We start from the raw sequence: 15,306 nt of genomic DNA, 5'->3' as shown, positions 1-15,306 counted from the left end.
TCTGACTAGTGTGTGGTAGTGCTAGAACTCCCTGAGCTGTGTGAAGTCATGCCAGGGACCACTGAGTTGTGGGAGGTGTTGCTAGGACCCCCTTGAGCTGGGGGAGATGTACTAGGGATCCCTGGGCTGTGTGTGGTGGTGCTATATCCTCTGAAATGTGTGTGGTTGTGCTAGGGACCCCCTGAGCTATGTGAGATGGTGCTGGGTGTGACCCTCTGAGTGTGTAAGTGGTGCCCTTTATAGGCTATGTGGAGTGGTGCTAGGGACTCCCTTTGCTGTGCTTGTTGGGACTAGGGTCCCAGAGTTCTGTGAAGGCTGGGGCCCCTGAGCTGTGTAGTGGTGCTAGACCCTCGGAGATGTGTAAGTAGTTCTTGGGCCCCTTATTGGCCGTGTGAAGTGGGGCTACAGACCCACTTTGCTGTGTGAGATGGTGCTAGGGACCCTCTGAGCCGTGTAAGGTGGTGCTGTGGAACCTCTGTGCTGTGTTAGCGTGTTAGGGCCAACTTACAAGCTGTGTGAAGTGGTACTAGGGAGGCCCTGAGCTGTGTGATGGTACTGGAGGCTCTCTGAGCTTGTGTGAGGGTCCCAGGGCACCTGAGTGGTGTGGGGGTGATGCTAGGGAGTCCTGAGCTTGTGTTTGGTGGTGCTAGGGCCCATGAGCACTGTGTGGTGTTCTAATAATCTCTGAGCAGTCTGAAGGGGTACTAGGGTCCGCCTGTTGGCTGTATCAAGTGGTATGTGCTGGTGCTCGGGGTCCTGGGAGTGTGTGCTGGTGTTTGTTAATGCTGGTCTGTGCTAAGTGGTGGCAGGGGTCTCCTAGGCTGTGTGAAGTGCTATTAGGAACTCCCGGCTATGAGGTGGGGCTAGGACCCTCTGAGCTGTTTGAGATGATGCTAGGAACCCCCTGAGCTATGGAGATGATGCTAGGGACCCTCTGGGCCATATTAATGGTACTAGGGGCCCTTAGAGCTGTGTGACATGGTGCTAGGAACTTCTTGAGCCGGTTGTAGTGTTACTGGGGACCCTCTGAGCTTTTGTGAGAGAGCTAGGACCCCTGAGCTTGGGTAAGGTTGCTAGGGTACCTTGAATGGTGTGAGGTGATTCTAGGGACCCCCAGCTTATTTATGGTAGTCCTAGGTCCCTGGAGCTCTGTGTACTCAGAATGTCCGAGCTGGCTGAAGGAGTGCTCTGAGCCCCCGCCCCCTATAAGCTGTGTCACATGGTGTATGCTAGTGCTCGGAACCCCTAGGCTGTATGAACAGTGGTAGCATCCCCTAGGCTGTGTAAAGTTTTACTAGGGATTCCCTGGACTTGTGGTAGGGACCCCTGAGCTGTGTGTGATGACACTACAGCCCTCTGAGCTATGTGAGGTGGTGCTAGGAACCCTGAGCTGTGTGACTTGGGCCTAGAGACTCCCTAATCTGGGTGTGGTGGCGTTTGGACCACCTAAGCTGTGTGAAGTAGTGTAGGGATGCCCTGAGCTGTGTGACGTGATGTTGGGGAACTGTGAGCTTATGTGAGTTTGTTAGGGACCCGTGGGTTTTGTGTGATAGTGCTGGGGTCTCCTGAGCAGTTTGAGGCTGTGCTATGGATCACCTGAGCTCTGTGAAGTGCTGATTGGGAACCCCCTGAGGTATGTAAGTGGTGCTAGGGGCCTCTTACAGACTGTGCACAGTGGGGCTAGAGACCCACTGAGCTGTATGAGGTGGTGCTAGGGCCCTGTACTGTGTGTGGTGGTGTAGGGCCCTCTGAGCTACGTGAAGTCATGCCGGAGACCCCTAGCTTATGTGTAGTGGTGTTATGACCCGCTGAGCTGTTCTAGGTTGTCCTACGGACCCCCTGATCTCTGTGAGGTGCTGCTGGGACCCCCAAAACTGTGAAAGTGGTGATAAAGGCCCCTATAGGCTGTGTGAAGTGCTAGTGACCAATTGAGGTATGTGAGATGGTGCTAGGGCACTCTGAGCGTTGTGGTGCTGTGACTCTCAGAGCTGTAAGGTGCTGCTAGGGCAGGACCCCCTTAGCAGTGTAAGTGGTGCTGAAGCCCCTTAGAGGCTGTGGGAAGTGGCACTAGGGACCCACTGAGCTGTGTGAGGTAGTTCTAGGGAAACCCCTAATCTCAGGTTTTGCTAGGGCCCCTGAGCTGTGTGGTGGTGTTAAGGCTCCCTGATCAGTGTGAAGTCGTCCTATGAACCTTTGGAGCTGTGAGGTGGTGCTAAGGCCCGCAAAACTGGTTGAGGATGTCCTAGGGACCCCGTGAGATCTGTGAAGCTCTTCTGGGACCCCCCTTAGCCATGTAAGTGGTGCTAAGGGCCTCTTTTAGGCTATGTGAAGTGGTGTTGGGGACCCTCTGAGTTGTGTAGGTAGTGCCAGGGACCCTTTTATGCTGCGTGAAATGGTGCTATGGACCCCATTTGCAATGTATGGTGGTACCAGGGCCCCTGAGTCTGGGAAGTGTTACTCGGAACCCCTGACCTGTTTGAGGTCGTACTAGGGACTGTCTGAGTTGTTTGTGTGGTGCCTGAGGCCTTTATCGGTTGTTTGAAGTGGTGCTCGGGACCCTGTTTGCTTTGTATGGTGGTGCTAGGTTCCACTGAGTTCTGGGAACTGGTGCTAAGGACCCTTGGTCTGTGTGTCTGTGTGGTGGTGCTCGGACCCGCCGAGCTGTTTGAGATTGTGCTAAGGACCCTGTGAATTATGGAAGTATTGGCAGGGGCTCCTATAGACTGTGTGAAGTGCTGCTAGGGACCCCGTTTGCTCTGAACTGTGTAAGTGGTGCTAGGAGTCCCTTCTAGGCTATGTGAAGTGGTGCTAGAGACCCTCTGAGTTGGGTAAGTGGAGCTAGGGGCCCTTTTAGGGAGTATGCAATGGTGCAGGGACTCCATTTGCTCTGTATTTGGTGTTAGCGTCCAGTGTGTCTGAAAGGAGGTACAGGGACCTTGGCTTGTGTATGGTGATGTTAGAGCACCCAGAGCTAAGTGAGGTTGTGCTGGGGATCCCCTAAACTTGTGAGGCACTGCTAGGGACCGTCTTAACCTATGTACTGGCTCTGGGGGCTGCTTATAGACTGTGAAGTGCTTCTAGGGAACTACTGAGCTGTGTGAGGTAGTGCAAGGGCCCCTTGGCCCCTTGAGCTGGTGGAGGTATGCTAGGTAGCCCTTGAGCTTTCTGAGGTAGTGCCAGGGACTCCCTTAGTTGAGTAAGTGGTACTAGGGAGCCTTTAGGTTGTGTGAAATGGTGCTAGGGACCCCATTTACTCTGTCTGGTAGTAGGGACCCTGTTTGCTCAGTATGGTGGTACTAGGGCCCTATGAGTGTGGGAAGTGGTGCTAGGGACCCATATAGGATGAGTGAAAGTTGGTGGATCCTTATTTACTCTTAGCTGTGTTGTCAGTGGTGCTATTGGCCCCTCCTAGGTAGTGCCAGGGACCCTTTTATGCTGCGTGAAATGGTGCTATGGACCCCATTTGCAATGTATGGTGGTACCAGGGCCCCTGGTGTATGTGAAGTGGTGCTTGGGACCCGCTGAGTTGGGTAAGCGATGCCAGGGGCCCATTTACACTGTGTGACCTGCTGCTAGGAACCCACTGAGCTGTGTGAAGTGATACTTGGACCCCTGAGCTGGTTGAGGATGTTCCAGGGACACCTTGAGCTTTGTTTGGTGCTGCTTGGTATCCCCATATTTGTGCAAGTGGTGCTAGGGACCCTTTTATGCTGTGAGAAATGGTGCTAGGGACCCCACTTGCCCTGTAAGGTAGTACTAGGCACTCTGAGTCTGGGAAGGGATGCTAGGGACCCCTGGGCTGTGTGTGGTGTTGCTAGGGTCCCCTGAGATGTTGGAGGTTGCTCTTGGAACCCCTGCGCTTGTAGGCGCTGCTTGACCCCCCCCTAGCTAGATGTGGTGCTGGGGGCTCCTTCGAGGCTATGTGAAATGGTGCTAGGGATCTTCGGAGTTGTGAAAGTGGTGCTGGGGGTCCATATTGGCTGTGTGAAGTGCTTCTAGGGACCTACTGAGCTGTGTGAGGTGGTGCTAGGAATCCCTGGGCTGGTTGAGGTTCTGCTAGGTACCCCTTGAGCTTTGTTGAGGCGCCGCTAGGGACTCCCCCATCCCCCTTAGCTGTGTAAGTGGTGCTAGGGGCCTCTTCTAGTTTATGTGAAGTGGGGCTAGGGACTCTCTGAGTTGGGTAATTGGTGCCAATGGCCCTTTTGGGCTGTATTAAATGTTTCTAGGGATCTAATTTGCTCTGTTTTGGTGTTAGGGCCCCTTGAGTCTGGGAGGCAGTGCAGGAACCCTTGGCCTATGTTGTGGTGGTGCTTGTGGTCCCTCAGCTGTCTGAGGATTTTTTAGGGACCCCTTATCTTGTGAGGCACTGCTAGGGACCCTCTTAGCTGTGTTCCCTTACAGGCTGTGTCAAGTTCTGCTAGGGACCTACTGTGTGGAGGTGCTAAGCCCTCCCAAGCTGGTTGGAGTATGTTAGGAGCCTTTGAGCTTTGTGAGGCACTGCTAAGTCCCCCGTTAGCTGTGTAAGTGGTGCTCGGGACCCTTTTAGGTAGTGTGTAAAGGTGTTATGAACCCCTCTGTATGGTGGTGCTAGGGACCCTGAGTTAGGGAACTGATGCTAGCGACCCCTTGGCTGTGTGTGCTGGTTCCTGGGTTTCTTGGGATATTTCAGGTTGTGCTAGAGGTCCCCTGTGCTTCTGAGGTGCAGCTAGAGACCCCTTTAGTTTGTAAATGGTGCTGTTGGGCCCTTCCAGGCTATGTAAAGTGGTGCTACGGACCCTCTGAGTTGGCAGGTGGTGCTTGGCGCCCATATCCGCTGTGTGAAGTGGGGCTGGGGACCTACTGATCTGTATGAGGTAGTGCTAAGGCCTACCTAAGTGTTGGTGTGAAATGGTGCTAGGGACCCTATGTGTTTTGAAAGTGGTGCTAGGGGCCCATATAGACTATGTGAACAGTGGTGGGGACCTTCTTTGTTCTTTATGGTGATAGGGCCCCTGAACTCTGGGAAGTGGTGCTAGGGACTCCTTGCTGTGTGGTGATTCTAGGGTCCCTTGAGTGTGACTTCGTGCTTGGCACCAATGGGCCATATCAGGTGGTTTTAGGTTCCCCTGAAGTTGGAGGTCCTGCTAGGGACCCTCTGAATTGTGTAAGGGGTGCTTTTCATCTTTTGTAGGCTGTGTGTAGTGGTGCTAGGGACCACATTTGCTTTGTATGGTGGGTAGGTTCTTCTGCATTCTGGGAAGTGCTGCTAGGGCACCCTGAGCTGTTTGAGATTTTGCCTGTGAGTTATGGATGCATTGCTAGCAGCCCTTATAGGCTGGGTGAAGTGGCTGTAGGGACCTCATTTTCTCGTAGGTGTGTAAGTGGTGCTTGTCCTCTTGTAATTTTTATGAAGTGTGGTGGCAGAGGACCTGGGCTGTCCTTCCCCGGGTCACCAACTGCCCAGAAGACTGGCTGTCACGCCCACAATTTGCCTCTGGACACCATCTTAGCGCACCAACAGATCTGGCCCAGAAGTTCCCAGTTGAATCCCATAATGGATTAGTGCCATATAGAGATGTCTCTGGAACCCAACCATTTACAGTCTAGAAATTTACATTACAATCGCGCCCGCGTGAGCTCTCATAATATTCTAAATGAGCTATGGAAAATATATCTAGTGTCTGCCCCTTGCGTGTAGGCTTGAATGGTGGTGGGAAATTTTGAGCAAAATTAATGCCCCAAATTAGTGAGAGAGTATTGGGGAAATTGTCTGCCATAGAGGCAGGGTGAGGACTGTGATGTGTATGCATGTTGGGGGGGCGGGTAATACTTGGGACAGTGGTGGTAGAAAATGTGCACTGGTGGAGGGATGTGTGTTTCATCATTGTATGACTGAATCTCCAACATGAAAACTTTGTAACTCTATCTCACGGTGATACAGTAAAATAAAAAAGTAATGTGGAGTTCATACCCAATTTAATCAGCTTAATCAATGACTGAACAAATAGCAGTAATCCTACATTATTTAAAAAAAAATTTTTTTTTATGAAGTGGTTTTAGAGACCCTCTGAGTTGTTAAGTGCTGCTAGGGGCCCTTTTAGGCTGTGTGAAATGGTGCTAGGAACCGCATTTGCTCTGTATTTTGGTGGTATTTCTGTATTTCTCGAGTCTAGGAGGTAGTGCAGGGACCCCTGGCCTGTGTGTGTTGGTGCTAGTGCCGCCTGAGTTGTTTGAGGTTGTCCTAGGGACCCCCTGAGCTTATGAGGCGCTGCTAGGGACCCTATTAACTGTGAAAGTGGTGCTTGGGGTCCATATTTGCTGTGTGAAGTGCTGCTGGGGACCTGCTGAGCTGTGTGAGGTGATACAAGGGCTCCCTGAGCTGGTTGAGGGTGTCCCAGGGACCCCTTGAGCTCTGCAGCACTGCTAGGGACCCCATTTGCTGTGGAAATGCCCTTTAGGCTATGTGAAGTGGTGCTAAGGACCCTTTTAGGCTGTGCCAAATGGTGTGAGGTACCCCGTTTGCTCTTTGGTGGTGCTGGAGCCCCCTGAGTTTGGGAAGTGGTACTAGGGAGCCCTGGGCTGTGTGTGGTGGTGCTAGGGTCTCCTGAGTTGCTGAGGTTGTGCTAAGGGACCTCTTGTGCTTCTGAGGCGCTCCTAAGGAACCCATTAGCTGTGTAAGTGGTGCTGGGGCCCCTTCTAGGCTATGTGAAGTGCTGCAAGGGACCCTGTGAAGTGGTGTTAGGACCCTGAGTTAGGTGGTGCCACTATGGCCCACTGAGCTGTATGAGGCGTGTTGGGCCCCTTGAGCTGGTTGTCGGTGTGCTACGGATCCCATGAGCCCTGTGAGACACTGCTAGGTACCCCCTTAGCTATGTACAGGTGCTAGGGAACCTCTCACTGTGGAAGTCTTGTTAGGAGCCTTTTTGTGCTGTTTAAAATGTGCCAGGGACCCCATTTGCTCTCTGGTGGTTCTAGGTCCCCCTAGTTTGGCCAGTGGTGCTAGGGTCCCGTGAGCATTGTCAGGTGGTGCTATGACCCCCTTATCTGTGTGGTGATCTTGTGCCCCTGAGTTGTGTGTGGTGTTCTAAGGCCCCGTTGGCCATGGCTTGTGTCCCCTGAGCTGTGTGGGATATGGATTCCTGGGTTTTATGTGGTGGTACTAGGGACCCCTGACTTTTTTGTGAGATCTTGATAGAGACCCTGAGCTGTGTGTGCTGATGCTGTGGCTCCATAAGGTGTTTGTAGGGACCCTCTGAGCTATGTGAGTGTTTTTGGGGACCCTCTGAGTTGTGTCAGTGGTGGTAGGGACCCCTTCTACATTGTGTGAAGTGATGATGTGGAAACCCTGAGCTCTTAGGACCCCTGAGCTGTGTGACGTGGTGCTAGGGAGTCTTTGAGCTGTTAGTGGTTCCAGGGACCCCTTATAGACAGTGTGATGTGGTGTTAGATATCCCCTGGACTATTTGAAGTGGTGCCTGGGGTTCCCTAGTTGTGTGAGGTAGTGCTGGGGTCCCACTGGGCTGTGTGATGTGGTTCTGGCAACCCACTAGGCTATGTCAGGTCTTGCTATGCTCCCTTTGGGCTGTGTGAGGTTGTGCTAGTGCGAGGGTGATCGGGACCTCTGAGTAGTGTTTGGTGTCCTAGGGACCACCTAGGCTGTGTAATACTTGGGGCCCCAAGGGCTATGAGGTGGTGCCAAGGACTCCCTCAAATTTGGGGCAATGCCAAGGACTCCTTCCCAGTTGCCGGATGCTTTCCACCTTCCCTGTTCCTGCCTGCAGTGTGGCTCGCCTATCCCTGTCCCAAATTATTCTTTGATTGGATTCCTTTCTTGTTGGCCATTTTTCTCCTTTTTTTTTTTTTTTTCCTTTTTGGGCCAGACTCAGCAATGCAGCAGTGTACAGGAGTTTATTGAGCCAGGAGGGGTTCACTCCTGGCTCATGCACTCAGGAATTACTCCTGGCGGTGCTTGGGGAACCATATGGGATGGTGGGAATCGAACCTGGGTCGGCCGCGTGCAAGGTAAATGCCCTACCCGCTGTGCTATCACTCCAGCCCCATTTTTTCTCCTTTTTTAAAAATGATTTTTTGTTTGTTAATTCCTTGTTTTCTTCTTTTTCTTGATTATTGTTTTCCTTCCAGTGGCTTTGATCGGGGAGAAATTATGTTCTTAGTGACTAAACTGTTGTCTGTCTGGTTATGATGGGAAGAGTTTTTACTTGTAGAACAGGTATCACTGGCTTAGATTATATTTGCTGATTTTGTATGTTTTTCTCTATAATCAGGTGACGATTATTTTCTGACATCTTTTTTCCTTGTTTTGATTGAGGGGGGCATACTCGGGTGCTTAGGGAGTTGGTGCCAGTAGTGCTCAGGGGACTGAACCCCGGGGCTTCAACCCACAGCTCCCTCTGCAAACTCCCACAAGCAGAGCATGTGCTCCAGCCCTTTGGCCACTTCCTGCCTGGCTTATTATTTCCTGGCTTTTAAATATAAGTTTTGAAAGTATAGTTTTACGATTTCTTATTTTACATGAGTACTTAGGGCTTAACTCCTGGCTCTGTGCTGAGGGATCACTCCTGGTGGGCTCAGGAGACCATCTGGGGTGCTGGGAATCGAACTTGGGTTGCAATTCAAGCAAGACAAGCCCAATTAATTTAAATTTTAAAGTTGTGTGCTATACCTCAGGAGGGGTTTGGTTTGTTTGGGGGCCACATCAGTAGTGCTTAGAGGCTTCTGGCTCTGTGCTCAGAGGTCACTCTTCTCTGATACTTGGGGGTCACTCCTGGCAGTACTCGGGAGACCATGTGGTACCACAAGTCATAACCCATGCCTCCAGCATGCAGAGCCCACCCCCAGCCCATTGATTACCTCAGCCCTAAACCACATTTAAATTCTGTTTGTTTTGGGCCACATTCCAAAGTACTTAGGGCTTAACTCCTGACTGCGATTAGGGATCACTTCTGGTGAACTCAGGAGACCATCTGGGGTGCTGGCAATCGAACTTGGGTTGACCACATGTGAGACAAGTCCACTACCCACTACACTGTTCCTCCAGCCCCTCAAAAGCTTTTTCTTTCTTGATCTTTTTTTAGCCAGATCATTTGCAAAAGCAGCAATTGAGAAACAGAAAGCAGCGTTTATTCGTTGGGGAATAATGGCAGACTGGAATAATTGCTACTATACATTTGATGGAAAATATGAGGCCAAACAGTTAAGGACTTTCTACCAACTGTATAAGAAGGTGATGAATTTTTCCCCCCTTTGAGTGTGGTAATAATGTGCTAGAATATTTCAGCTTTTAAATGTACATTTTTTTCCCTTTTAGGGCTTGATTTATCGATCTTATAAGCCTGTGTTTTGGTCTCCTTCATCAAGGTATTTGTATATTCTTGGCAGTTAGAGCAGAGAATTTTGAGAGCCCTTCACATATTCACATGTAATATCTTTTCAACTCCAGGACTGCCTTGGCTGAAGCCGAACTCGAGTATAATCCTGAGCACATCAGCCGATCGGTGTACGTCAGGTTCCCTCTGCTGAAACCTGCCCCTAAACTGGAATCTCTTATGGGTAGGGTTTCTTTGTTGAGTTTATGAAAATGGCAGAAGTACTTACTGATACATTTGCACTTACTGATGCATTTGAAATTTGATTTTCACATACTTACTGATACATTTGTACTTACTGATGCATTTGAAATTTGATTTTCACAGATAGTGCATCTTCTATTAGTTTCTTAATTTGGACCACCCAGCCTTGGACAATTCCAGCCAATAAAGCTGTTTGTTACAAGCCGGAATCAAAGTAGGTTTATTGGTACATTGGATGTGGTGGTGGAGGGGTTGGGGTGGGGGATAGTTTTAGTCCAGGCCCATTGCTGGTTAGGGGCTATTCCTGGCTCTGTTCTCAGGAGTAAACGCTGCTGGTGCTTGGGGGGCCATGTGTAGTGTTGGCATTAAACTTGGGTTGCCTCACGCAGGCAAGTGCCTTTCCTCCTGTACTGTCTCTAAAGCCCACTATTAATGAATTGTTTTTTGTGCAAACAAGACTCATTCTCTCATTATCATTATTGTGAATTAATTTTATCCTTACTTCTCTCTTGAAACTTTTTAATAAACTTTTTAATAAACATTTTATTATGTAGATGTAATTCAGCTTCAGATGATTTCATTTAAGACATAAGGTTTCAGTTTTTAAATTGTGAGGGGTTAGAAGAGTACCTTTTTTTTTTTTCCACATCTGGCAGTGCTCAAAAGGCTTGCTCCGGAACTGTGCTCAGGGATATCCCTGATGGTGCTCAGGAGACCTTTTGAGGTATTGGAAATCGAACCCTGTTTGCAAGGCAAACGCCCAACTCGCTGTACTATCACTCTGGCCCTCCAAAGTAGTGCCTTTTTTTTTTTTTCTTTTTGGGTCACACCCGGCGATGCACAGGGGTTACTCCTGGCTCTGCACTCAGGAATCACTCCTGGCGGTGCTCAGGGGACCATATGGGATGCTGGGAATCAAACCTGGGTCGGCCGCGTGCAAGGCAGACGCCCTACCCGCTGTGCTATTGCTCCAGCCCCAGTAGTGCCTTTTTGAAGTTAGTTTTTCTAAAAATTGTGTGAAACAATAAAATATCTGTAACTTTTCTAAATTCTTCGCGATTTTCTTTTCAAATTTTGTTTTAGCTATGCTGTGGTGAAATGTTCCAAATCTGGTGACTTCTACATACTGGCTGAAGATAAAATATCTGCTGTTGCTTCCTCTTTGGAAACCACAATGGAGGTTATCTCAACATTTCCAGGTGAGGAGCAGGGACTGTTCCGACAGGCAGAGCCGCAGGGTGCCTCACTCAGGGCCTGGCTCTGCCCGAGGCTGCTTCCGGCCACCAGGCTGCCTGTGGCTCATCAGTAGAGCAGGAATGTGGCTCTGGGCCTGACTCCCAGCATCACCACGAACAAACAGAACAGATCAAAAAAGAATTGTCAGTAAGCAATATTTTGGGACTTATGAAGGGAAGTCTTGTTTTGCTTTTTGCATCACATCATGGTAAGGGTGCGATGTAGCACTGTAGCACTGTCCTCCTGTTGCTCATCGATTGATTTGCTTGAGCGGGCCCAGTAACGTCTCCATTGTGACACCTATTGTTACTGTGTTTGGCATATCGAATACATCACGGGGAGCTTGCCAGGCTTTGCTGTGCAAGTGAAATACTCTCAGTAGCTATGTAGCTGTAAGAAATGAGAAGTTTTCTTGGTCTCATTTGAATAGTTATAATAATTGTTAATACTTTAAAGCATTTACTTTGTGGCAGTTACTGTGCTCAAAATGCATAAAATATTCTGAGCACATGAACTATTTCTGACCTTGGCATAAACCTCAGAGATAGGAGCCATAATGGCTCAGTCTTTTACAGATCATTGAAGGTCACAGAGCAAGGTCAGGGCCCTGGAGCTAGCTCAATCCCAGCCTGCCCGAGAGCCTGTCTGGGCTTTGTCCTGGTGCTATTGTTGTGACAGGGGGCACTGCCATCTGAAGTGATTCTTTGTTGCAATTTCCTGGCTCGCAGGTGCAGACTTGGCAGGAAGCACTTGTGCTCACCCTTTGGTTCCTGACCAGGTGTCCCCTCTTCTGCCTGCGCATCATGTGACCATGACAAAGGGAACAGGACTCGTCCACACGGCCCCGGCTCATGGCATGGACGATTACAGCGTCGCAGCACAGCACGACTTGACCCTGGTACTGTTGTTCTTTCTTCCCTGTTCATTATTGCCTGTGCGGAATGAAAGTGATGCATGTGAATGTCGTCTGTATTTTCACGAGAAACTCCTGTGTGCTGAAGCTGCGTTGTGAAATGCACAGATTTATGCAGGACTTGAAAGTTCATTCACACTAATTGCTCGAGCGGGCCCAGTAACTTCTCCATTGGAGACTTTGCTGTTACTGTGTCTGGCATATCGAATACGTCACGGGGAGCTTGCCAGGCTCTGCCGTGCGGGCGAGATACTCTCGGTAGCTGGCCGGGCTCTCCGAGAGGGGCGGAGGAATCGAACTCGGGTCGGCCATGTTGGCCGCTTGCAAGGCAAATGGCCTACCTGCTGTGCTATCGCTCATTACAAAAGAGTTTTTAGAATTAGCTCAAGGTCAACACCTGTCAGACTTGAAGAGTATTGAGGGACCGGAGAGATAGTACAGGTGGTTAAAGGAAAGTGTCATGAGTGTGTGCCAGAACCACGAAAGTCCCTACTATTGTAACCACATTTAATGTCACCTGAACCACATTCAGAACAACAGGCATGTCCGAGTAATCCCAGTGGGTGTCTGACGTAGCTGCAGATCAGTAGGGACTGAGGAAGGTGTTCCTGGTCTATATTGTTCTTGTTCCACCGTAGGCATGTGCTTTGATTAACACATTTTGCCTTAGATGGTTTAAGTGTGTCAGTTCACTAGTTCTTAAAGACCAAATCAGAAGGATCCAGGTTTTCAGTGCTGTGAAAGACAGGACACTGCCCAGATGTTTTGTGTGTTTTTGCCTTTTATTGCTGTAAGATAAAATATCTTGGTGTTTATATCTTACTGGTTTAAAGTGTTTTTTTTTCCTTTTCTTTCTTTTTTAGGATTGTTTGGTGAATGAAGATGGAGCTTTCATGGATTCTGCAGGTCCTGAGCTCAAAAACAAGGGTGTCCTTACAGAGGGGACTGATGTGGGTGAGTGTTGCTTCTACTCGTGTCGTGGCCTGCCACCTCCCCACCCCACTCCACTTGCACTGACTCTGAACACTCAGGCCGTGTTTCCCTGACCACCTGGTTGCCTGGTTTGTGGAGGAGACTGGGTTTTTCCAGCTTTTTCCCATCTCTCACTGCATTGTCTGCTGGGCAGACCAGGTAGTCAGCGGGGACAGAGGCTTGAGGATGACTGGGATGGCCGCTGCAAAATGGGTCTGCAGACGAGCCCTGGGAGGAGCCCACCAAGCATGGGTCTATGCTGCCCAGTACCCAGATTCTCCCTGTACCCCATGGAAGGCTCATTGGGGGCTCACAGGGGACTCTCCTGCCCTTGGCCCTTTATGTCATATCTGGCATTCAGTGTGACTTGCCTTCTGCCTTTAGAGTCAGCAGGTCAGGGTTCAAGAATCCTGTCTCTGTCTCAGTTAAGACTCAGGCTTGATTTCATCGGTGTGTCACTCCCAGGACTGCTGGAGAAATCACAAGGAACTTGGTGGCCAATGACCAGAGAAACAGATTCTCTCATGGTTTCAGGGCTGGAAGGCTGAAATGGGCATGAGGGAGTGGAGGGCGTGTGCCCTAGGAGCTCTCCGAGACCCCCGCCTCCCTCTTCTAGCTCTGGGGGCTTCAGCTAACCCTGGCACACCTCCGCGCATAACTGCTTCTTCCCGCTCTCGCCTCGTCACGGGGCTTCCTTTGCCCTTTTGTATCTCTGTATATTTTTGTACACGGACCCTAGGCTGGATTTAGGGTTCTCTGACCCGCTTTGACCTTATCTCGATCATATTTGGTCTCATTCACAGGAATTAGTGATTAGAGTTTGAGACTGTCTTTGGGGGTGCAGAATTCAACCACCCTCCCTGGTTTCTTCTGAATTACCTGGGAACCATTTTCCAATTCATAGTATGAAAGATTTGGAATCTGAATTTTGGATGTAGAATTTTAGATAATGAGAATAGCGTCTCACTTTTTCCTTTTCCTTTTTCTTTTTTCTTTTTCTTATTTTGGCCAGGGAATTCATAGGCATAACTTTGATATCTGGTAGTGGAAATGTTTTGCTTGTTTGTTTGGATCCTTTCTGGTGGTGCTCAGGAGCTACTCCCAGCATACTCAGTGCTCGTGGAACCGGGGCCTCTTGCTTACGGAGCATGTGCTCCCACCTTTGAGTCACCTCCCCAGTCCTGGTAGTGGCTACTCTTATTCTTACCGGCTTGCTCAGGTTTTAGTGCTCCCTGGAGTTTAGAGTTGTTAGAATCTTCATTATATTTTCACATCATGTCTGATACTATTGTTGCTGGCATTTCCTCCCACTAAGTTATAAAGATGCTTCAAGCTTCAAAGAATTTGTTGAAAGAGGAGAAGTTGGTACACAGCTATCCCTATGACTGGAGGACTAAGAAACCCGTGATTATTCGTGCCAGCAAGCAGTGGTTCGTAAACATCGCAGACATTAAGAGCACTGCCAAGGTATGGACCCATCCTGCTGGCGTTGTCACGGCAGGGGAGATGCGCTTCCCCGGGGGCTTGAGGGGCGGGCTTTGGAGAACACCCAGGGGTGCTGTTCTTGGAAGTTCCTCTCGCACATGTGTGGGCTTTGCTGCCTGGAACTGTGCAGGTGGTCTCGAGTCAGGCAGAGCTGAGTTTAATGAGTTAATAAGACCTTTGAGAAGCTCAGGTTTCTCATCTGTTCAGAAAGGACGCTCTCGGCAGCCGCTCAGAGGGCGTATGCTCCCAGAAGGAGCCAGGGACCAGCAGCAGAAGGGTTAAGGTTAGCAGCCAGTATAGGTCTGGCCCCGACACACCCCCACTGGTACCACTGGGAGTGACTGCCAGGCACAGAGCCAGAGTAGCCTTGAGCACTGCCGTGTCCCTGGGCCCCCAAAGGAACAGACAAAATGGTGACGGCATTCAGTCAAATTCTTAAGGCCCTGCACTTAAGGTTCAAATTGCAGTTGACTAGGCAAGGTGTTGCTTTGAGTTACCAGATGCTTTCTAGCTGGTGTTCTAAAGGCTCACCTACATTTGAGCTCGACCTGTTTGTGTATCTCAGCCTGGTTTTCCTGAGTGACAGGCTGCAGGGTTGGTTAACGTGACTAAATATACAGATCGCTTGGCACTGCACCTGGAGCTGGGTCTCTGCCATGCTGAGCACCTCTGTCGGCCTTGCCTCTGGTGTCTTCCCGGCACTGAGCAGAGCAATTCCTGTTTTCTGTTTCTTAAGTAGACGTCTGTGAGGAGGACTATATGTTTCATTTTTTATTTTTACATGTTTTGGAAACCTTTTTTGGTTTTTGGGCCACACTTGGCCACACTCGGGTTGCTCCTGGCTCTGCACTCAAGAATCACTTCTGGTGAGCTTGGGCAACCATCTCGGGTGCCAGGGATCGAACTATAGTCAGCCATGTGAAAGGCAAGCGCCCTACCCACTGTGCTATCTCTCTGGCCCCCCTGGGAAACCTCTTTTTGGTCACTTATTAAATGCTAAAATTTATAGAATATTAAAATCTGATGCTAAAGACAAGTTTGATAGTTTGATTTTTTTTTTTTTTGAGTTTTTTGGGCCACACCCAGCTATGTTCAGGCTGACCCCTGCTCTGCATTCAGGGGTCACTTCTG

The 15,306-nt window shown here is 49.7% G+C and overlaps 1 protein-coding gene across 1 annotated transcript in view; it reads left to right on the top strand.

Moving 5' to 3' along the window:
* IARS2 (isoleucyl-tRNA synthetase 2, mitochondrial) overlaps positions 1–15,306 on the top strand; it is a 37,582-nt gene that overhangs the window by 6,393 nt on the left and 15,883 nt on the right. Inside the window, exons 4-11 of the mRNA XM_056110599.1 lie at positions 9,075–9,223; positions 9,308–9,357; positions 9,440–9,549; positions 9,693–9,783; positions 10,653–10,768; positions 11,534–11,703; positions 12,582–12,672; positions 14,006–14,157. Coding sequence (XP_055966574.1) covers positions 9,075–9,223; positions 9,308–9,357; positions 9,440–9,549; positions 9,693–9,783; positions 10,653–10,768; positions 11,534–11,703; positions 12,582–12,672; positions 14,006–14,157 — 929 coding nt within the window. The remainder of the gene's footprint in view (positions 1–9,074; positions 9,224–9,307; positions 9,358–9,439; positions 9,550–9,692; positions 9,784–10,652; positions 10,769–11,533; positions 11,704–12,581; positions 12,673–14,005; positions 14,158–15,306) is intronic.

This window comes from Sorex fumeus, unplaced genomic scaffold (assembly GCF_029834395.1).
Source record: "Sorex fumeus unplaced genomic scaffold, SorFum_2.1 ptg000010l, whole genome shotgun sequence".
In the NCBI taxonomy this organism is placed as follows: domain Eukaryota; kingdom Metazoa; phylum Chordata; class Mammalia; order Eulipotyphla; family Soricidae; genus Sorex; species Sorex fumeus.
Note: the sequence above shows the minus strand (reverse complement) of the source record. Positions and strands in the feature narration are given on the sequence as shown.